Source organism: Pezoporus wallicus, unplaced genomic scaffold (genome assembly GCF_028554395.1).
Source record: "Pezoporus wallicus isolate ANWC-B61680 ecotype Strahan unplaced genomic scaffold, APGP_CSIRO_Pwel_v1 contig_7265, whole genome shotgun sequence".
Taxonomy (NCBI): domain Eukaryota; kingdom Metazoa; phylum Chordata; class Aves; order Psittaciformes; family Psittacidae; genus Pezoporus; species Pezoporus wallicus.
In genome coordinates, this window is record NW_026635568.1 from 109,334 (window position 1) to 133,432 (window position 24,099).

General features: G+C 43.2%; 1 protein-coding gene across 6 annotated transcripts in view; it reads left to right on the forward strand.

Annotated features, from left to right (window-relative positions):
- The window catches only part of ASXL2 (ASXL transcriptional regulator 2), a 98,890-nt gene that overhangs the window by 68,075 nt on the left and 6,716 nt on the right, over positions 1-24,099 (forward strand). For all 6 annotated transcript variants that reach the window (XM_057396787.1, XM_057396786.1, XM_057396790.1 and 3 more), the window contains 6 exons: positions 4,803-4,918; positions 9,328-9,454; positions 13,832-13,972; positions 15,372-15,535; positions 19,019-19,115; positions 20,946-21,051. In XM_057396787.1, coding sequence (XP_057252770.1) covers positions 4,803-4,918; positions 9,328-9,454; positions 13,832-13,972; positions 15,372-15,535; positions 19,019-19,115; positions 20,946-21,051 — 751 coding nt within the window. The remainder of the gene's footprint in view (positions 1-4,802; positions 4,919-9,327; positions 9,455-13,831; positions 13,973-15,371; positions 15,536-19,018; positions 19,116-20,945; positions 21,052-24,099) is intronic.

Consider the following 24,099-nt stretch of genomic DNA (forward strand, 5'->3'; position numbering starts at 1 on the left):
GGTGGGATCTGAGTTCCTTCATCCAACAGGGCCGAGCAGAAAGTCCTTACTCTTACCTGAACTGGGACTCTACAAAGGAAAGGCACAAAGCAGCCTCTGGATAAAACTGTGCAGTTGGACTGTTTCTGTTAGAAGGGATGCCTGGGCTACATCCTGTGTTTGATAGCTGTAGCAATTTACTGTATTTTTTCTAAAAGAGCAACTCATCTTTGATAAGTTATTGTTAAATAATTCTTATTCCTTCTCTTTGCTGCTGTTAGCAGTCTCTTTATAAATGTATACAATTGATTGACCAATAGTTTAGGATTTGCAAATCTTAAGAGAACCAAATACGTTGTGAAATGGTTTGCCAGAGTGAAATTTCTAATTTAATTGATCTCTAACATAGCTGAAGTTGTGTTATAATTACATTTATTAGAAGGAATGCTCTTGTATGAATTAAATTTCAAGGAAGAAGTCTAAAAGTGTAAAGGAGTCTCTGTCCCTCAAATTACAGCTTTAATTGGCTGTGGATGGATCTTCCTCTGGTATTTATTCCTGCAGCTGGGACATGGGATTGTACTGGATCCATTCTGAGTTTGTCTAATGAGTCAGGGTTCATGAGGGTTGGCTGACGCATGTTCCACTCTAATCTCATCTGCTTTTATCTTAGAGAACTGTTAACATGTCACCTGTCAAACTCCTCTCCCAGCCAGACCAACTGCAGGAAACAATGAAACCTCGTGATGGACCGGCTGGTGCAGTGACTTTTGGGCCAAGTGTGCGGATTTGGCTGGTTTGGAGCTCTTCTGGCTATGGATGCGCATGTTTTACTGCCTCTCCAAGCCAGCACCCTCAAACATAAAAGGCTTTTTGTCATTGCCCTTTAAGCACATTCTGTCCTTACCAGTTAACATCAAGGGACATTGACATCCTGTCTCTCGTGTGCCTCTATGGGATGAGGGGATTCTGTTTACTGTTCCTAGTTCACAAAAGCTACTGAAATTTGTTTGCCAGATACTGGCCTGCCATCTTCCCTAATCTTAAGCTGATCAAGGAAATCCTTATTGACACAGAAACAGTGTAAAGCAACTCGTGAAGTAGTTTAATATCAGAGTGCCTCACTGGAAGCACTGCTTTCCCAGTGTTCCTCTACATTTGGTAATTATTTCTGCAGCTTCTCTGCAGAAGTGCTCTTAAGATTTAAGGACATCAATCTCATCTGCACATATTTTTCAAATTATAAGAAAGCCTGAAGTGAAGACAGAACTAACTTTGCTCAAATTCTGTTTAAAGGAAACAAAACTCAGCTTGTCAAGCCTCATCCTTATGGGATTCTTCTACACGTGCACATCTTTCTTGCACCTCCACTTGGCTGTGTGCAAAGTTCTTAAAAGGATGTGACCTCCCTGAGAGCTTTTGGTCTGAGGATGCAGGGGTGTATTCTCACAGGTTTATCCTCCCATCCATCCCCCCCTTCACTTCAGGGGCCCACAGATGAGCTCAAGCAGCTGGGACATGATTGGCCTTCTCCAGTTCTCCAGTTTGTTCTTGAGACTCTGTTGTGGTTGCAGCTGTCAGTCCAGCACAGCAGCCGTTGTGGCACCAAGGGCTTTCACCCAGTCAGAATATGTGCAGAATATCATAATGCAGCTTTATTGTGTCATCTCCAGTTGAGTTGTCTTCTTAGATGTGGGCTTTAGCCTGTGCTGCCGTTCCTGGTTTGAAAAATTAGTTTTCTTTGTCCAGAGGCAGCATAAAAATCAAAATGTGAATAGAGTATGAGGCTGGCAAAGATTAGCCTGTATTTGTCTTAATCTTTCTATTTCATACAGAACTTGTAGTTTCAGCAGTGGTGGGCTTCAGAGAGGATGTGGTTCATATTCCTGCTATTCAGATGTCTCAATGCCAGTAACAGTCAATCTGTTTCTGGGCCTGGGTTTTGAAATGTTAACCTGAACTTACTTTCTCTTCGTAGTTTAACCCCAAGGGTTAGTTTTACAAGGATGGAGCTGTGGTGTTTGCCTGGCCAAGGGTGGTGTTCCCAGCAGCTGCAGACTGGGAATGTGCCTGGTTAGTGCAGGAGGGAGGCCGATGGCTCCACTGAGCCCAGGCTCTCCATGTTTTCTTTACTTCCCTGAATCCCATCAGATTTTGTTGATGTGTTATGGGAGACTGCCAGTGTGAACATACAATAGGAGTTGTATATACTTCATCTTTGCATCCTTACATGTAGCATCATCTTGCTGGCCATTTTCATTCAACGGAGCAAATGTTAGCTGTAATGGATCCCCTTCCGAGACAACAGTTTGTTTAGATTTACTACAGGTTCTATCAGGATCTTGTTTTTTTTTCCCTCAAAAAATTTACTTACTCCTTTTTTTTTTTATGCTTTACTTCGTATTTTTGGTCTTTTGTTCTCTAGGTTATATTTCTCTGATTTTCCACACAGTTCTCTCTGACCTTAACTAAACATTTCATATTTTACTGTTTGCTTACAGTCTATCACTATGCACTAAACTGCTTCCTACTTAGTACGTGACCTTGCAGAATATCTGCTGGTTTCTTGCCTGATTATCATTTAATTCTGTTCTTTGCCTTCTGTCCCATCCAGCATCAGAGTTGTGCCAATTCTTTGTTTTTTCAACAATAGCCAAATAATTTTTTAGAAGCCTTTTGTTGGAAATCTGTAAAAATATGAGTGAACTCTTAGCAACAGACTTTCTTTTCTTCTCATTCTCTTGATTGATGCATTCAGAGAATCCCAATGAGTTTGAGATCTGCTTTTCCTCTTCAGCTGCTGATCGGACTCGGATCTTTTCCAGCATGATTTTATTCCTCTTGAACTGCAGGTTCAATCAAATTGAGTGACAACTGCAAGTTTACAACCATTCCTTTACTTTCCAGGTCTTGGTATAACATCAAGGTCGGAGGAGGGTTATCCTTTTAAGTGGTAATTTTGCTTCCCGTGTGACTGTGTCATCTTTTATTGTGTGCATGTATCAGCTGCATATGGTAATCTTGTCAGTTACTTTTCAATTACCGGTTCCTTACCATACCTTCTTATTGTTGTTGTTTGTAGTGACATTTCCAAGTCTGGTATCACCTCATCCTGTTGTATACCCTGTCTAAAAACAGTGGCTCTTTTCATTTACTGTCCATGCCACATGTGAGAATTTTACTTTTTATAATTTTTTGTTAGTAATTCTATGCATTTTGTTGAAATGTTCCTTTCTGAAGCTTATTGTCACTGCATTATTTTGGGGAGTTTGCCCTCTCTGTGGATCCAGAGTGAGATCCTGCTGTGGCTGTTGTTAATGAAGAGCTGTGGTCCTTACCTCTTAACTCCTTTCTGTTGCAAGACACTCGCTTAGCCCTGTGTTTTATAGAGCTAACTGCTTCAGTAAGCACTAATTTAAATGTGAATTTGTTTACCAGCCTTTATGGTAGGGGTTCCTTCCCACCTCCCTGTGATCAAACCTTCTTCTACTCTTCGTTTTGCTTCCTTAATCTTAAAGTGGGCATTATCACCTACAAAAATTCACATGCAGATATATAGACAGACCATGAATTTGTGAACTTATGTTGGTTTTTTACCCGGCTGCCTCCATGCCTGGTCTCACAGGTTTAACTTTAGCGTTCATTGCAGGAGCCACTGTATCTCACTGATGTTCTTGGCTCTGTGTCCATAGCATGTGTTTTGTTACAGCCATTGTGCAATGGAAGGCAGTCTACATAACATCATTTTGCTTTTGGCTTTTTTTCTTGTACTACTTCAGCCTCAGCAGCTAAACATATTTGAGCAACCTGGTCTAGTGGGTGGTGTCCCTGCCTGTGGCAAGGGGTTGGAACTAGATGAGCTTTAAGGTCCCTTCCAACCCAAACCATTCTGTGATTCTATGACTAGCCCTACTGTGCTGATTTCTAGGCTTTTTCTATACATGGGGTGGGTTCACCTTGGTTGCTAGCTAGTACAGTATATATTTGCCAAGACAACAGAGGCAAACCTGTGATTATGGGAGACTGGGAGCAATTGGTTTCCCTGGCTGGCCATGTGTCTTGTCACCCTTCTGCTGCCAGAGCAGTGTTTTGAGTATCCGGTGCCAAACAGGTACATTTGAGCTACATCACCAGCTGTTCTTTAATTCCCCTCTCTGCTTTTTTGGTTCTAATGAGACCATTTAATAGTTTAAACCACCTGAAACTAGGAGCCTTGTTATAGGACTCCACATGGTGAGGAAGAGATTTCTTTGAGCGTGTAGGGTCATGGAAATATACGTTCATGTGCTGGTATATCAGGTGTATTCCCTTATTTCTTTTCAAAAATGAGCAAGTGATAGTCAAATTCCACTTCCTTTGCATGTTATTTATCTTCCCACTCTTGAACAGGGTTCGGATTGAATCTGATCAGAAACTGTTGTCCATTAAGTGTCTGACCACAGGTCATTCCAGATGAAGACAGCGGTTGCCTCTACCTGTATTTCCTGTTAGATTTGAACTGGCTAAACCTGGTTAAACCCGGTGCTTTCTCAAACTGCAGTGTTGTTTGATAGCAGCTGTTTACAAGATTAATAGAAGTGGACAAGAGATGAAAAATGTGAAGTTGGTCATAGAAATCGCTGTTAGCTTTCAGAGGCAAACAGCTGTTTTGGTGGTGGGGAGGAAACACAAATGATTCTTCATGCAAAAAGTAACATTTGCTAAAGGTGCAATTTTTATGAGCCTCATGAGATGATCTGAAATGGTGAGGACTGGCTAATGTGCTGCAGGCAAATGTATAACGGTCGAGTTATGTGTACACATATATTTATTTTTTCTTGTAGTGTCATCTAGACTGTCACAGACATCCTCTCCTCAGTCAGGCTGCCAGTCCCCTTCCATCCAGGCAGGCAAAGTCATCTCCTCATCCCAGAAGCACAGCAAGAAGGCACTCAAACAGGTAAGTAGCCTTTCCTGGAGCCTAGTTTGGGGATTGCTGCAGTAGATTTGCTTCTCTGGTTAATCATCTTTCTTGATGAGACTGTGCTCTGCAGGGAAGTAACACAGGACTTCATGGCTGTCTCATGGTAAATAGAGGTTTGCTAAAACATTCCTCTCTCTTAGAGGTGATCCAAAATACTGTGCTATTTAGTTCTTTTGCTTTTTCCCTAAATAAGCATTCGGACTTTCTTTAATTATTATTTTAGAAGATGGATATAAGGATGTTATTTCTCTTCACCAAACCTTTTGATGAGTGTGCTTAGCTTTCTACAGCCCGTTTTATTAAATTGAAAGGGTTTTGGGGAAAAAAATTAAATGCACTGATTTCTTCCCCTGGCTAGCAGTGTATTTTCCCTTCCTAGGAGTTCTGTGGCTATTATAGGTTTATAGAGGTAAGAAGGGGAAGGAAAGTGCACTGGCTTTGCATTGCACCTCTGCTGGATTTAATGAAAGAAAGAGGGGGACCAATTATTTTCCGTGCTTGAAGAATGACTATTGTATAGATAGTGTTAATTATGTGCATGCAGGGTAGGATGGTTGAGTGTCTGCACTTCAAATGATTTGTTTCTCCTAATGAAACAGGCAAGATGAATTAGTCCCCCAAGTGTCTTATTTGCAGGTGTTTCCCCAACTGCATTGTTTAATTTTGCCTGATCCTTAGGAAGGAAATGCTTTATCAGGGTTAGATTTACTCCTTGGTAAAGCAAAAATCTGTAAGGAATTACGAATCAAGCTGCATAGGAGGTGCTAGTCCAGGGATTATAGAAGCGTGTCATAGACAGATGAAATCATGATGTGTTCCAGATAGGATTTACCTTTTCTAGCCCAGTGTATTTTTCTGAGTTTCACCAGCTGAGAGGCAACATTTGGAATGGCATTCAGGTGATAGAGCTGCCTGTGGCCTTGGGAAAGGATCTGCAGTGAAGAGAGAAGAATGAACTAGGGCACATTATCAAGAATATTATAGTGGGAGATAAGGCAACTGAATAAACTGGAGCTTTGTTTCTAGCAATAGGGCGTTGAGTTGGTGTCAAACTGAGATGCTGGCTTTAGGGAATCTTTCTTTTCCCACCTGGCTGTTTCTTGACAGAAGCATCAGTGTTCTGATGATGTCGCTTGCTGCTGATGGCTGCAATAAAGATGTGAGATCGTGTTCTCACTTTAGGCAGATTTTTTTTCCACTTGCATTTAAATCCTCACAAAATAGCTTTAATTCAGCAAGATATTAATTACACTCTTTGCTTTCCCCTCCTCATCCATCCTTCTTTAAGCCTGGCTGGCAATCATTTCTCTCCAACATCCGCAAAGACTCTTCTCTTTCAAGAGAGTGATCAAACAGACTGCGGGTTTGTTATCAAAACTCTTTCTTCTCCTGCTCAGCAGTTCCTCTTTGTTTTCTCTGGTCTGTAGGTCCCTGTTTCACAGAAAGGGAAGGGACCTCTGCCGAAACGCAAGCTACATTTCCGAACCTAGACTCCGTCTAACATTCTCTTTTCCAGCCCCTGTCCTTACATGCCTAATAATTTTCTGCTTTTCATGTCCAAATTCCCCATGCTACTGCTCCCACCAGCTTTCCCTCAGTTTTTTATTCATTCCCTTCTCTCTGCTTTCTCACTCCTCTGCTCCTCAGCTTTCATACTCTTGAGATATCTACTTCCTGAACATCCTTATTCCAGTGCTGAATGTAATGAAATACGTCAGTGAGTTCCAAAATGTAGATGGTCTTCTCAGTTTCACTGTTAATCTCCTTGATTTGGGGGAAAAATCAGAAACCCTGAAAGAAAAATGAGGAACCACATGGAGGCCTTGATGTCTACATAGCATTTCTGTTTGCACTTAACACTTGTGCAGCTGTCTATAGGGCAAAAAGCTATTTCTGATGGTCATAGAATCACAGAATGCTTTGGGTTGGAAGGCACCATCCAGTTCCAACCCCCTGCCATGGGCAGGGACACCTTCCACTAGGCCAGGTTCCTCCAGGCCCTGTCCCACCTGGCCTTGAACACTGCCAGGGATGGGGCAGCCACAGCTTCTCTGGGCAACCTGTGCCAGGGCCTCAGCGCTCTCACAGGGAAGATGTTAAACAGCACCGACCCCTGAGAGGCACTGCTTGTCACTGGTCGTCATCTTCTAAAGTTTGCTCTAGTTTTGGGTCATATTAAAAACCTTGCATGCCTAAACCATTGCTTGATTTTAGTTCAAGTGGAATTCTGCCATTTTGGTAATATTTCATATGGTCAAATATTTTGACATACTTCACCTTTTCCTAAACACGGTTGCCACTGTGGTCAGGAAAAGTTAAAAAGAGTAGTTAAAATGAGGAAATACAGATTGCAGGAAGGAGACAGGTGTTATAAATAGAATAGTAGGAAAAACACAAGATACTGAGTGAAACAAGAATTCAGGAAAGCTTTCATATTTTTAGTTTTGTCTGAGACCTAGATTATTAGCTAGTGTGCGCTGGAGAAGATGGCTGGTTGGGCTCAGCCCTCCTGTCTTGAGTGCTAAGTAATTATAATTCTACTGGAGGGAAGAGAGAGCAGATTTCTGAGTGAGAACTTTTAACCCTGGGACACCTGCTGTTGCTATACTGACAGCGAGTATCAGGTTCTTGAAGAAATAAGGGTCATGATTTAGTTCATAAGCATATCAGAGTTACAGCTGTAAAATACAGATTAATAGTATGGCATACACTGATGTGCCATACCACACACTGTAGTAAGTAAGTGGATGGCTGCATTCCTTATATTCGTTTGGAAGAATCCTGAGCTAGATGTTTGCAGTACCTGAATCTAAATTGGTGGACACGTCAGTGCTTATCCTGCTGGAAAGATTAAACAGTGATGGGGAGAAGCCCCCTTTGCTACTCTATCACCTTTTTCATGAAGGAGGGAGCTGTACAGTAGTTTCTTCCCTATTAGGTGGATCCCCCCTGTTCCAATGGGTTTTTAATACCATGGTCAGAGTCTGTGGGCCAGTGAAAAGCAAGAGGCTCAGGAGCAGCTCCTGGTCCTGCTGTCGTCACCACCGTCAGCCATAGTGGAGCTGATGAGGAGGAGTGCACTGGGGGGACACCAGTTTCTTTGTTTAAATTGCAGTTAAAGCAGGGGCTGATGGTACCAAGTGGTGCCGTTTTGAATTACACTCTTTCAGAATTTACTCATTTTAGAGTAAAGTGGTGATTTCCGCCCTCCACAGTGGGGTTTACCTCAGAGCTGCCCTTTGTGCAAACACACCTGTGTGCTCAGGAACATTTGCCTTCCACTGCAGGCAGCACAGTGAGAACAATGGACAACCTGAAGGCAAACAGAAGGAAAATAACAAGCCCCTGATTTGAGCAGAGGGGGCATATGGGGCAGCACACAGAGGCTGAAGGAGAGCAGAGGGCTGGTGCTGGTGGAGAGGTTGCTATGCTCGGGGCTCTGTGAGACACTCTGCTGCTCCAGGTGTCCCTGCCCATGGCAGGGGGGTTGGAGCTAGATGAGCTTTAAGGTCCCTCCCAACTCAAACCATTCCATGATTCTAAGTATACAGCAGAATTTTAAAATGGGAAGCAACAGGAAATGTGCTGTCTATATCTAAATGAATTGGCCTGTTAACTAGAGATCATCACTGTCTTAATAATGCAGTTAGATCCAGGAGAGAGAATACTTGATCTGTTGTAATTTATTCTGCTGTTAAGTTTATTTGGGTTTGGATTTCATTTTTTGAGAACAGACACTTTGGTTTGGGTAGATGCTGCAGTCTAACCCAGTGCCTTGTTTGTGCCTTCTCAGTTGAGTCATGGTTGCCTTAACAGTCTTTTCTAAAGCAAAGGATTTTCTTTTCTATTTTTCTAAAGCAAAGGATTTTATTTTCTTACTTTTAGTGTTTAAATGTTTCTTACTTTCAAAATTATCAAAGTCTTTCCTAATGGCCCATTGTTTTAGTACTAGTACTAGTTACTTGTTTTAGTACTAGGTACTAGTTACTTCTTCAGAAGACAGAAATTAATAGCATGATGGTACCTTTACTTTGAAGTTACTTATATAATTACTTCTTGAACCACCTCCAGATTTGGAATCCCCTAGAGAATGAAACAACTCAACCTAGATGTTCTACAACCATTAATTTTTTCCTTTAGATGCCAAAGGTAGGAGATCTGTCTGCTTGTAATAGTGTATTTAAATAGCCAGTATCATATTTAAACAGATGGTATTGCTGTCCCGTGTGAACTGTGTTTGGGAAGTCGTTTTTCACTTTTGACGTAGTTAGAATCAGAATCCAGCTATCAGTTGCTGTAAAACAAGCGGCTTGTACTGTGTAATAATAATTTCTAAGACTATTTTTAATTTCATTTTGGTCCTGATCTTCTGTTCTCTTCCACAGGCCTTGAAGCAGCAGCAGCAGAAGCAGCAGCAGCAGCAATGCAGAGCAGGCATGCCTGTGTCGTCTAACCAGCACGTCCTTCTGAAGGCTGTCAAGGCAGCCAGCGACTCCACACCTGCAAAATCCGGTACGTGCAACGACACCTCTGTGTGCTGTATTACTGCTGGGTCTCTTCAACTGGCCTTTTATTGTTTGTAGGGGATGAGAAAAGAAAGTGCTTTTTTTCTGACAGTGTTCTTTTTGTTTCTGAAATAGCCTAGTTTCTGTGTCCCTGGTTTTGTTTTTATTTGGAATTTGTTCAGTTGAGAATAGATCTTGAATAGAATTTACTCTGCCATTGTGTGGTGAAAAGCTTCTTTTTTTGTGATAAATGTGTTCCCTGTAGCTGCCTGTACTCTGTGGTCAGGTAGTTCTCATGGCTAAGCAAATGAGGTAGTTTTTCTCTTTGTATTTATGTTTTTCGAAACGGGCTTCTCATTCTGTAGCAAGTCTTTCATGTCTTGTTCCAAAGATGTATTCTCTGCTCGGAAAGATCCCCAAGAGGCTTCCAGCATTTATGCTGCATTAGAAATTGAGATCACTGCTCTTATTCATTCAGGAGCGTTAGTTCTCTTTCCACCAGCAGCATTTCACTAGTTATCATAAATTTTTGGCAATTGCTTCCAGCTAGCTTTCTCTGGAGGCTTTTCAGGGTAACTGATTGCCATAATCTTCTGGTTCTGTGAGCCTGATTCAGGTTGTTTTCTTTCAGATGCAAGAAGTGCCTCTGTGTTTGTATAGGGCAATTTTCATGTTGTACAAGTAAATGACTTAGTAGACTAATGCCATTATCATTTTATGAAGCCGCAATTTGTCAAGTCATCTATTTGGGCCTATAAGGATGCTGGGGAGGGACTCTTCATTAGGGACTGTAGTGATAGGACAAGGGGTAATGGGTTAAAACTTAAATAGAGGAAGTTTAGATTGGTTATAAAGAAGAAGTTCTTTACTGTAAGGGTGGTGAGGCACTGGAATGGGTTGCCCAGGGAAGTTGTGAATGCTCCATCCCTGGCGGTGTTCAAGGCCAGGTTGGACAGAGCCTTGGGTGACATGGTTTAGTGTGAGGTGTCCCTGCCCATGGCAGGGGGGCTGGAACTTGATGATCTGAAGGTCCTTTCCAACCCTAACTGTTCTATGATTCTATCTGTAAGCATTGCCTGTAGTGGCTCTGAACCACCTCCCAGATCATTGAGCACCAAAGCAGAACCATGGGCCTCTGAAATCCAACACATTTGGCCTGGTGACCTAGGTCCAACAGTGTTGATGGTACATGGGTTGAGAATGCGTAATAGCAGAGTAGGTCCTAGTAGGACCTCCAAATCAAGAGGATGTGTCTTTGTGTTCATTGGACTGGGTGGGGTTTTCTTCACTGGTTTTGCCTAACCTTGGGGAATGTTGACTTTGTAAATGCCTTGTGGCAAACAACACATTGTGAAAATGACTCATTTTTGTTTAGTTTTGAGCCAGGCTTCTTATACCTTTATTTCATTTCTTCTGATTATCAAACAGGCAATGAACAACTGTTGTTTATTCAAAAATTTTGCCACTCATGACTTCTGTAGACATCTTCAGTCTAAGGAGTCCCACTGTGATTTCTCATTCCTCATATGCAAAGCTCTGTGAGAATGAAAACTGTACACGGTGTTCAGGGTGCAGGACACGTTCTGCGTGTGTATAGCATCATTTTGGCAGTCTACATTTTGTTCATCTTTTTTCTCAACAATGCCTACCATTCAGTTTTCCCTTTTTGACCCCATCAAAAGCAGGCGTTTTCCTACATTACAATTCTCAAACTCTTTCCTGAGAGTCTGGAAAAAGTTTTCTATTGTAGGGCCTGACAGCATGTATGTAAGGTTAGGGAGTTCTTTTTTACATCACTTCATGTTTCTGTACAGTCAAGTTGACTTTCTGGGCTGGAAGTACATACTGCTGGGTCATGTTGAGCTTAATATGTTTTTCTTAGTCTGTAATCAGAATCTTCTCTTGCTTCCTTGGCTTGAAATCCAAGATTTCCTGTCCTATCCACCATGGACATAGAGCACAGGTTATTTGATTTCTTCTCCTTGCCACCTTCTACGTAATTAGAGGTGTTTCCTCATCTCATGCTGATTTTCTTTAGGATAAAATTCTGTCTGTGTTCTAGCGTGTTTGTTTATTCTCCCTTTCCAAACAGCTCTAAACAAATCCAAACCAAAACTAGACCAATCTGGCCTGGCGTGCTGGTTGTGTACGGCTGGAATGTTTCTGTAACATCTGTTAAGCCATATGCATAGCTGCTGCTGGGCACCATATATCTGACAGAAAGGAGCGGGCGTGTTTGTCAGCTATACCTCATGCCGCATTTAATAGCAGAGCGAGTGTCTTGAGGTTGCCTATTGTTCCCAGTTCAGACTCTATTAAAAAAGTTAAAGGGCAAAAGGTTAATACCATCTTGCTTGATTGAAACTCAGTCCTAAACTGCTCTTGTGCCCTTTTCACCTTGGGTAGTGTGGCCTGAGAAGGAAGCCAAGAGGAAAACTATGTTTCTCGTGACAGTATGAAGACAATGCAGTGCCAGGTTTATGAGGTCTTCAGCATAAAATGACTGCTTAAATCCCTCCTGCTTTTTCTTGTCTAACCAGGATTAATTCTGAATGGTTGATCAGTGCAACAGGCAGATATTGGTCTGGAGGACCTCGTCTCCAGAGCTGCCTGCCCCAGAGGAATTGGATCTCTGCTTGAGGAAGTAGGAACAGTGGAGACCTGAGAGGGACTAAAGCAGGATATTTTGTAAGATTATTAGCTTACACAGAGTAATTATAAAATAGACTAATGGAGGAAGTAATCCAAACTCGTGTTACTTAAAGTACTTCAGGTATTGTTTGGTGTCTTTATTTTTTGTGATTATAATGAGGTTTTTGCCTTTCCTGGCTGTCTGGTGCTGGTAGCCTGCTAGCTGGCCATTCCCAGCCACAGAGTGGCAGGCCCTGGGGGCAGGAGGCACATCACCTTCTCTCCTTATTTTGGTTTCACACTTCCCAAACTATTGGTACATCCACCTCAGCCATGACAGAACCATTTTCTTCCAGCACATCTATTTAATTTTTGTTACTGGGTTGGGTTATTTTTCTCTCAGACTTCCCCGTATTTTGCTGCTACACCACAGTTGCAAGGTGTTGTACATTGTGCGTGTCAACTCATGCAGCCTTTTTAGTAGTACTCTGAAAATATGTTCAAATCATAGGACTGTTTATGTTGGTTGGGACGTTGGTTGGGACCTTGGGAGGTCTCTTGCAGGTGGACCTCCAGCATTTCTAGGGGCCAGTCAGTTCTTTGCAAATCCAAGAACAGAGGTGGCACAACCTCTCTGGGTCCCTGCTCCACTGCAGGCTGTCCTCACAGGGATACATTATTTTCCTTATATCCTGGCTGATTCTTGCCTGTTTTTTCTTGTTCTCCTGTCAGGCACCACCATCACAAGCCTGGCTTTATCTTTCTGCTGTCCTGGTAGGAACAGTAGTGACGACCAGGTCTCCTGCAATCTGCCTTCTTCTCCAGCCTGAAGAAGCCCCAGGCCCTCAGCCTCTTCTCGCAGGCAGAGAGGATAATGAGATACAGACTAAGTGAAACAATGATTAGTGCAAGTTGTTAGTGAGAGCCAGCATTTGTTCTGTTTGTGAATTAACCACATGTGTTGTGGAGTTTCTCTTTCGAGCTGTGGCACTCCAGTGCCTTTCCTTACTTGAGTGAGTGATGTTACTATAACATAAGCCTAGAGAGTGCAGAGGGAAGACCAGCTCATGTTCTTAATTCATCTCACTAAAGAGGAAGAGGGAAAGGAAGGCTGAGAGAATCTTGGGAAGAAGCTGTTCCCACTGACATTAAAAAATCCTGTTGTACAAAAGAGAATGTGGGTGTCAGTGGATTGTGAGGGGAAATCAGAGTGATGAAATCTGTCTAGTTGGGCCAGTAGTGACTTTGGAGGAGGACACAAAAATATCCGTTGAGTATTGGAAAGAGGAGGAGGAATTCCTGAGGGTGGTCTGAAAGAACAAAAGCTACACTTGTAGTTTAAAATTTAGAAAGGACACATGCAGTATGAAGAGATTTTTCCTAATAGTGAACTCCAACAGATACTAAAGCTGCCTCAGAAAGGAAGTTTTAACAAGATCATTACTGGACTGAATATAAATGAGAAGTGAGATGGGGCAAACTGGGAAATAGACTTAAACCATAAACAAAGTGATTGTCCTACCCTTTATTTTATGATAGTCTGATACAGGTACAAAGGGCGCTTCTATTTCCACCCTGTTGGGAAGCAAGTGCTACAAGAACACAGGAGTATAAGTATCCTTGGAGTGCTTGTCCCTGAGCTGCTAGAACTAGGGTATACATATTAAAGAATCTTTATTTCAGCCCAAACAGATGTCTTGTGTAATACTTCTTTGTACATCCCGGTGTTTAAATATTTCTGTTTCCTCTGCAGCTTGGGAAGGCAAGCAGTCAGATGGACAGTCGAGCAGCCCTCAGAACTCTACCTCTAGTTCTTCTCCCTCTGTTAAGCTTGATAACTCCTTGCCAGGGTTGGGGAAGAAACCATTCCAGAGATCTGACAGGCTCCACGCAAGTAAGATACTTACTTTTTTTGCTTACAGAGATTTGGTTGCTCTGATAACAGAACAAAAGCCTAAATAACAAAGCTGAGTAAAATGTATAATTAATTGCATTGCTAAAGTGACTTCTGTACAGTTCTGGATGGTACTGCTAGTATGCTGTGTGAATTGGGATAAATAATTCAAACTGTATATATGCAAATAAGCCTTTTCTCATTTCTTACCATCAGGGTTTTCTACGTATGAATTTGCAGCTTGCTGTTAGAGAAGCAAAAAAGGACTTGCATTATTTAGCAGGCTTGTTAATGCACTTAAGAGACTCTGATAACATTAAAAAGAAAAAAGAAATTCCTTCCCAGATCTTTATACTTCAGACTCCCCTGTTACTTGACATCCTTCCCATTCACAGAAGTTAGGTCCTTCTCAGGCTTCCAGACCTTTTGTGGTTTCTTTTACATACACCAATGGTGGACTCCACCTTGGTAAAACTAAGGGTATTCTGAGGTCTCTATCTATGCTATTCATCCTACATTGTCTTTGTCATTGGTGAAAACAAACACTTTTCAAAGCATGTTTCATTTGTCCTGTGTAATTAGGAAATTCTGTAACTTAAATAGATTATAAACCTGAAGAGCTGTTTCCTGAATGACTTCTGATGGAGAACACTTTCCCTAGAGAAACAAGCCTCCATGGCACTTACTTTATTAGGTTTTCTTAACTTAAAAGTAATTGCTATCATCCCTGATGTCAGGGGAGCAGGGTAGTACTACCCATTGTGCTAATAACGTGCTTTTAATCTAAGCTTTGTAATATGTGGTATTTTGCCAGTTACAGACAGCGGGTGCATCTGAAGGAAATAGAGCACACAGTGCAAACGCTGCCTTTCACAGCACATGCATGATGCTGGCTATGACATAAGGGTTAATGCTTGACTTGCTGGCTTTCAAACACAGAAAGAGAATAGTTACTCATTGTTACTGCTTTGTCTTCCCACCCAAGTGCAATGAGCTGGTGAATTTTTCTGAAATGCTTTTGCTAAGAACAAAGTAGGAAAGTCCAGGAAGAATTCCCAAGGAACAAACTGACCTTAGTGAGAGGCTTAAAATAGAAATCAATGTGACTAAAAGCAATTCTAGAAACCCTTCTGAAAAAGATTCCTTGCTGTTCCCCAGATAGCAGGATTCTACAGGAGTTAGGTCAGCTGACACAGGCTACAGTGGTATGGAAATTGTGCTGGAAAGAACCTCCTGTTTTGTTTTGAACTGTATGTGCAAAGGTAAAACATGTTTTTAAAGTCAGGGTATGAAATAGATCACAGAGGTGGCATTCTGAAGAACTTGGGGACAGTGAACTCCAAAAGGAGCCTGGAATCCTCTCTCAGGTACAGTATTACATCTTGCTGGTTTGTTGCAGGGCAGCTGAAGAGAGCAAAGTGTGCTGAAATTGATGTGGAAACTCCCGACTCCATCCTCGTGAACACCAACCTGCGGGCGCTGATCAACAAGCACACGTTCTCCGTCCTGCCTACAGAATGCCAGCAGCGCCTGCTGCTGCTGCTGCCCGAGGTGGACAGGCAGGTAGGTCTATCTGTTTCTTCTAGGCTCTGCTGTGGAGGCAGGTGGCTATTTGGTGTCAGCAGGGAGCATCTACAGAGGAAATTCAGCCTAGACACCCAAACACTGTGTATATAGCTAATGAGGTAGGGTGCTGCTTCTGTGCACAATGTGGAAAAAAATTGGAAAATCCTTCTCACTTTGATGTTTGGTGTTTGGGTGTTTGTTGCTACCAGAAAAAGATCTAAAGCCATCTAAAGATGGCTAAATCAATCCACACTCCCAGCTACAGCAAGAACAATGTTTCTGTTACACTGGACTTGCAGAGGGCCAGGAGTGATGGGCATGCAGCAGTTTTCATGTCTTCCTCTCTCCTGTCCTCACGTGGATTCTTCAGTACAGTATTGACCCTGCGGCTTCTTAGGCTGGTGCCTTCCCACAGAACACCAATACAGATGCTGCCACCTAGTTCCAGCCTCTTCTGCTTTTCTGGCATCACTGCTGTCAAATTCTGAATTTGGTAAAGTGAAAACCGAATAAGTTTTCTATGGCACATTCACACTGTCCAGACTGCAGAGCAGGCCTGACCTGTGCCACAGAGCTTGAGCCCTGACCCAAAACACACAGTTAAAGGTACCAAGCACACAGTGTGCGGCAACTGTGGAGACAGCTCATGTCTGTGGATTGTCTAAGATCTCTTTGCAAGCAAAGAGAGGAATTTGGAAAGGCAGAGGAGTATTTAGTGGGGAGAAGTAGGCTCCTTTGCTCTGGGAGTGCACAGAAGAAATGGTGAAGTTTTTCACTGAGCTCTCACTAAACAGTCGGTGATAACAGGAGCATGAGTTACAAGGGGGTAAGAACTCAGCTTTCAGGACTGAAAGAACACCTAAGAGAATCTTTTGGTAGGACAGCTATTTCAACTCAGCTGGACCTGATGAATTTCATCTGATGCATGAAGCAATCTCAACATTGCAGCAGTTTTTTTAATCAACTTGGAGAAGGCAGGGATGATACTGAGAGATCAGAAAAGATTAAATGTTGCATGTAAAAACAGAAAAATAGAGTTGGGGAAGTGAAGTTCAATCTGTTTGTGCTCAATACCAGAAAAGTTGCAGCTAGAACACGGATGCTTCCTTCCTTTTACCTTACTTGTGTCATGTTAGTCTTCAGTATTCCTACCCCAGCTGGCTGGGAGCTTCTGAGCAAAGCAGGAATCTGTGCTATGCTACTCAGTTGTAGGAGTGTCAGTTCAGATGCCTTAACATGTGTGCCTAGAGCCATTTTAAATGTTCTTTAGATAGCAAAGCTGGCTTCAAGATTCCACTCCAGATGGAAGTCTTCCATATGTCCTGTCTCAGGTCTGCAAGTCCCTTTAAGATACTTTCCTGTGTGATGTTCAGATCAGTACTAGATGCCTGCATTTATGCACTTCAGTCACTTCCTCAGAGTCTGTCTCAGCTGCTTACTCAGGGCTTCTCTTATAGAAAGTGGAACTCCAGTTGGTACACTCAAGAGCTTTTTGAGCACATGCAGGTGTCTGCCTCAGCCTGAGCTGAACCAAGTCCCTACCTCCACACACCCAGTTGACTTGACCACTACAGACTGTGAAGGGACACCAGCCTAGATGGAGATGCTAGATGGAGCAAGACATCCATGTGCAGTAAAGTGTTACCCATCTCTGGCCATGCTGCTCTCCTGGCTCTCACACAGTGTTAATAATATCTGTGGTCTGGCAGCTGCACTGTGGTCTGCTTTAGAGAGGATGCTGCCCTGAGCAGACAGTGTTCCTTTGGAGCTAGGAGGAGTTCTAACTTTTTACATTGTCTCATAAATTCTAATCTTCAGTCAGCATTCACTGGGGACTTGTTAGTCCGAGGCTGATTCAGTAATATTTGAAGCAATTGTTTTTTAAGTCCTGTGGCCTTTGTAATAATTAGGTATGTGTCAGAATATGATGTGATGGAGTTTGCAGCTGGAGTTTACTGGCAAGAACCTCACAGCAGATGGTAGGACATTTCTGCCCTGGCTTTTAACTTTAATTGTCCTTAAATTGAATGAGAATTTCACTGAGAACAAATTTTGACTAACCCTATAACATTGCTTGGCTCCTGAGAGACCAGATCTTACGTTTTGCTGTAGTAAATCTCCTAGAGCAGCCCACCACATCAAGTGGTGCTGCATGCTTTATTGCATGTCAGTCTTCACTGTATTAAACAGGAGAAGAGGCGAAGGCGTTGGACATGCTAGTTGTGAAAGGTTGCCTGTCTGCTGTGTGTTGCTTGTCAGGGACTCAGTCTGAGCTGCTTCAGCTGGTTTTTCTGCAGAGGGGAAAGCAGGCACTGAGGCCTGACGCTACCAGCCCTGTGGTAGTTGACTGCCCTCCAGCCCAAGGAATGGGCAACCCCGTATGTGCAGCACAGGATAGTCATGTCAGTTCTGCTCCCTCTAGTCAATCAGTAGGGTTTGGGACTAGAAAATAAATCTCTGCTTTTGTAATCCATACAATGGCAGCTTCTAACTTAAAAATCTACCAACTATATCTTACCCATAAAACCTTCTATTAGGTCAGTTCCATAATTTTCATTACCTGCACCACAAACACTGGCTCAGGGAGAGCACAGATTCTCTGTCAGTCCTGCTGGTGAAGGTTTCCTGCACAGTCTCCCAGTGTAATCAGGTGTAGCTTGCACTGGGACAGCTGGATTTTGCTTGTTCGTTCTGATTTATTAGGCAATAAATGGAAGCACATCAGTTTTGCCCACGGCAAGTTTTTGCCACTAACTGAACCATAGATGTATTTTTGTTTCTGGTGGAGAAATTCCACATTTACTTCTGTGGAATAAAGAGCAACAGCAGATTTCATGTGTGTTTTACTACGCTGGTTATCGTTTCCCACTGCAATTGTTCCAGCCTTGGCCTCGTGCTTTCTCATTTATGTCCTGCTCCATAGCATGACTGCCCTATTTGATTAACCATATTTCAGAGACAGCAAATGGGTTTTAAGCCTCATTTGTCCATTTTTCCTGAAGCATCTGTGGTTATGATTACATACAGTTCAGGTGTAATGTAAAAGTTACTTTTATACAACACCTCTTATGTCCTTGCTTTTCCCTCATACGCTTCATGTCCATGAGAAGGCAGCAGAGCTGGTGCTTTGCGTGGTAGGCAGCTCATTCATTCTACAGGGGAAAGGGCAGCTGAAGGAGCTTCTCAGAGGCTGTGCTGTTCAGTTTCCATGTGCTTCTCCTTGCCACCTCTACCATCTGCTGCTTATGTGTGTTTGTGCAGCTATAGAGGATGGGCTGAGGCAAGGATGAGGAAAATCTCCCACAACCTCCTGGATCCCAGCCTTGACTATGGCTGCAGGTTTTCTCCTGCAGTCAAGGCAGTTTCCAGAGAGATCTTTGGCAGTGTTGGGGCTCTTGCTCTGTTTTCAGATCACATATGATGAAATGTGACATTTGCTTTTTCAGCTAGTTAATATGTTTGCCTTGTCATGTGTTCCAGGTTGGGGCAGACGGTTTGATGAAGCTCAGTGGCTCTGCACTCAACAATGAGTTTTTCACCTCAGCTGCCCAAGGCTGGAAGGAGAGGTTGTCAGAAGGTAAAACTTCCCCAGACAATGATGCAGAACTCTTAGAAGGCTTTCACCTAGTGAATGTTTTGGGGAATGTGTGAAAAAGATTTCCTGGAGAGGTTGAAGCACTGGAAGGAGTTCCCAGGTAAAGACAGCTGTAGTCAACACAGGCTGAGAGCACATGCAAGCTCAAAACTATGTCATCTCAAGGTCATAGAGGGGCTGCAGTAAGGAGTTCACTTTTGAACTTAGCATGTACAAAAATTATAGAATCATAGAATCGTTTGGGTTAGAGGGAACCTTAAAGCTAGTCTAGTTCCAACCCCACTGCCACAGACAGGGACACATTCCTCTAGACCAGGTTGCTCAAAGCCCCACTGAAAAATGAGCAAGTCTCTGAAAGAGATGAGACAAGAGGGAAAAATGTGTTTAAAATAATATTGAGATGACTGTATAGCTGTCTTATTCTGAAGTGGTGGTAGCTAAATATAGCCCACTGCTGAGCTCAGTGGAGAAGGTAAATCATGTTCCCCAAGTAATGCACTTGGTCATCAGCAAAGCTGTTTGGGCACAGCTGGTGTGGTCAAGTCCTTTGGGCCAGTATTTTTTATATAACATAACATCAGATATTTACTAATCAGTAAGATTCCTGCACCTTCAATGGCAATTTGCATCTTGAACTTAGAGGGGCTTAATTCCATCATTTGATCAAATCACATCACCAGAAGTGCAGTCATGCACTGTGGGCAGGCACCATCTCCACAGCATGCATCTGACTGCAGGCTACCGGGCAGGTTTTCATGTGCTTTGTGCTCAGGGCATACCTGAGCTTATGACAGTGTGTGCTTTTAGCTGAAATGTCCCAGCTGGGAAACAAAGGATCACCGCAGCACTGGAAATCCAGGAATTCACTGCTGTAACAGAGACTGTTTCAAAGGGCTGAACTTTGAACCCTGTTGCTATATTACTCTAAGTAAAGGCGTGTGTTCTGCTGATTTTGATGCAACAGATTTTCTGTAGTTATTTACCTGACCAAATTTATATAAAAATATGAAAGGAAGTTGATGTATCACAGATTCTGTTTGGGCCCTCTGTACTTCTGCAATGAAAAGATGAGTGTCCTGATTTAATACTGACAGGTACCAGTGTGCTGAAAAGGGAGCCAAAAATTGTTGAGAAACAAACCCTGCAGTGATGAAAGTATCTGATTTCTGTTGATCCTCTAATTAATCCCCTCTCTGGAGTAATTTTGGCAGGAGGCTTAAAAGAAAAAGACATAAGAAGTAAAATAGAAAAGTCTGGACACACATTGTGTGTATTTGTCTTGGCCTTTTTTTACTTCTGGATGCCCTTGTTTCTCTTTGATTCCTCTGTGTTACTGCCATTGAGGTGGGAATGCTGGGGGTGTCTGCTGAGGAGGAATATGGATGGAATGGAGGAATGTTTGGTAGAAATAACGTCAAGATGAGATTTATCTCATTTTAAAATATTCAGAACATGAGAATCTGGGTTTTATGAGTGCAGTTAGGTTACCAATGGAATTAACTAAGAATTGCCCTGAAAAACATGATGTCCTCATTGTCATAGTCAACCTTCTAGGATTCTGTTGGCTACCAGAGTGGACGCTCACAGGGATGGGAGTTACAACTGTCGGGCATGAAGTTGTTGCCTGGAGCAACAGACGGCAGAGGAGCACTTTGCAGCTCAGGAGAGGAGCTGAAGTACTGCAGGCAGGGCTGCAGTGTCACATGCTGTGAAGGGTTGTCTGAGACAGTGTGAGTGGGAAGGCTCCTGTGGTTACATGGCTTCATTTCATCTATACCCTTTTTTGAAGGTACCCTTTATTGCTTTTTGCAGGTGAGTTTACACCGGAAATGCAACTAAGAATACGACAAGAAATAGAAAAGGAAAAGAAGGTTGAGCTGTGGAAGGAACATTTTTTTGAGAGCTACTACGGCCAGAGGTAAGACCCTCAACTGTCTTTTTTTACCCTTTCATTGCCTATCCAGGTGTACCTGTTGCTCCATTTGTAGCATGCCCACGAATAAACACAATTTTTCATTAGTCCTGAAAGCTGACAAAGGCCTCCAGCTTCATCCAGCTGCTGCAGAACTGAGAAAACACCCGAGGGAATTATGTCAGAAGTGATGTGTTTGCTGTTGTGATTTCTAATGCTTTAATAACCAGCGTAGAACTGGTTTCCTCTGGCAAGGATGTCCTTTACACTTTACATCTTAACTTTTCCCACTCCTTACTACAGTACTTTGACGCACACCTTGTAGGGTTCTTCTAGTACCAGGATCCCCAGGTATGGTGGGGGTGCATACTCTACCCTGCAGCAAATCATCTGCTACGCAACATCTCATGTGTTTCTTCACATCCAGTCAGACACGTGTTTGGTTAAATTCACACACATTCCACATTCCTCTAGAGAACGCTTTTCAGTGTTCCTTTCTGCAAATATCAGTGTATGAGCTGGAGTCAGATGAAAGCTGCATGGGGTTGTTTGAGTGCTGTAGCAATGTGCCTTTGGTGGCTAATAGTGGGAGCCTTTCTTGTTGGCCAGATGTCATGGTTTAAGCCCAGCTGCCACGCAGCCCACTCGCTCACTCCCCCCCTTATTACCCCCCCCCGCACCCCGCTCCCAGAGGGATGGGGAGGAGAATCGAAAGAATGTAACAGCCCAGTAACTAAGGTATAACACAAATCACTGCTGCTACCACCAATAATAATAATGATAAGGGGAATAAAAAGAGAAGAGAATACAACTGCCACCCGCCGACCGATACCCAGTCCGACCGAGCAGTGATCTAGCCCTTCCAGGTAACTGCCCCCAGTTCTACATCCTGGGCATGACGTGCTGTGGTATGGAATACCTCTTTGGCTAGTTTGGGTCACGTGTCCTGTCTCTGCTTCCTCCCAGTTTCCCCTCCTCCCTGGCAGAGCATGAGACTCACAAAGTCCTTGGTCAGAGTAAACATTCTGACTAGCAACTAGAAACATCGGTGTTATCAGCGCTGTTCCTATGCTGAAAGTCAAAAACACAGCACCAGCTACTAAGGAGAAAAATGACTGCTACAGCTGAACCCAGGACAGTATCCACCCCTTATTCCATACCATTCACGTCATGCTCAGATCCCACATTTTCAATATACCATCACTCTTATCTCATATATATACATATATATACATACACACACACACTAGAGAGAGAGATATCATTCTTTAGTGCATGGACCAATCCCTATAAAGCTGCTGAGTCCATCCAGTCCATGATGTCAGGCTCCATCTCTTGTAACTGTCTTTCAGAGCAGGGGAGAGAGTGTGATGTAGTCAATCTGCCACGCCTCCCCATATTTGTACTTCAGCTGTCATCCTCCATACCGGAGAGGCTTTAACAGCTTGGCTTGCTTAATTGCAGCACGTTTCACACTCATGAATAACCAGGGCAATAGTGTCCATTGCTAAGTTCACCCCTTGATCATGAGTCCATCTCTATGTTCCATCTCTGCCCTGATGGTCTGAAGTGTCATGGGCCCACCAGGCTCAAAATAATTCACCATCCCCTTCAGCAGTTCCTGGAACTTGTCATCGGGGTCTCCATACAGCTGCCTTCCATCTCCGACGCTTCAAAAGCACTGAAGAGGCCCAGTGGACTAGATACTCGCCCATACTGTCACACACATCCTGCTACTCATGACTGTCCAGCCTCAGGGAAAATCTCTTGGTCCTCCTATATTGTCATCTAATCCTAGACAAGGCCCAAACATGACTCCGCTTAACTTTTGAGATCAGAAAAACCGGGCGAGGATAAAACACACTCTGTATGTGTGCCAACATGCTGATCCCCATCACAATCAGGCAGGTCTCAAAGGTACCCAAAGGCCATTCAAAACCTTCAAAACTCTCAAATGATGCTGCTGTACTTGTTACTGGGGCTGATACAGCTGCTGTGCTTGGACCTGGAGTAGCTGCGCTATCTGCTGCGGTCAGAGTTTGAGTAGCTGGTGTACTGGTTGGAGGGGTGTGTGGGAATGTCTCCCTTATAGGCTAACCACCCGAGGAGGGGAAAAAAGATGTAATTGCTATACACTTCTGTTATATACCTCCCAAAGTACAGAGGTGGTGACCACACTGGGAACACAAGCCAGATGAGTTTCAGATCAATGAGTCTATTGAATTACAAGTCATTACCATAAAGTACAATGAAACAAGAACCTTAGCCCAAGGCCCCCAGCCGATAAACAGTAAGACAGTAAATACTGGCTGTAAGTAAGGTACGACATGCTGAAACTGTGAGATCAAGAGCAACAACCTTGAGAGCCAATAAATCAGCATTGTGACAAGTGACTATGAATGCTTATCACAAATACAATTAGACACACCTCAGTCAGATCTGTCATTATCTCAACCCTTTGTGCCCCACGTTGGGTGCCAAAAAGAATGTCGTGGTTAAAGCCCAGCTGCCATGCAGCCTGCTTGCTCACTCACCCCCTTTCTCCCCCCCCACCCCCAGCTCCTGGAGAGATGGGGAGGAGAATTGAAGGAATGTAACTCCCACGGGTTGAGATAAGAACAGTCCAGTAACTTAGGTATAACACAAACCACTGCTGCTACCACCAATAATAATAATGATAAGGGAAATAACAAGGGAAGAGAATACAACCGCTCACCACTGGCTGACTGATACCCAGCCCCACCGAGCAGTGATCTAACCCTTCCAGGTAACTGCCCCCAGTTTATATAGTGGGCATGACATGCTGTGGCATGGAATACCTCTTTGGTCAGTTTGGGTCAGGTGTCCTCTCTCTGCTTCCTCCTGGCTTCCCCTCCTCCCTGGCAGATCATGAGACTCACAAAGTCCTTGGTCAGAGTAAACATTACTTAGCAACAACTAGAAACATCGGTGTTATCAGCGCTGTTCCTAGGCTGAAAGTCAAAACTGTAGTACTGCACCAGCTACTAAGAAGGAGAAAAATGACTGCTACTGCTGAACTCAGGACACCAGATT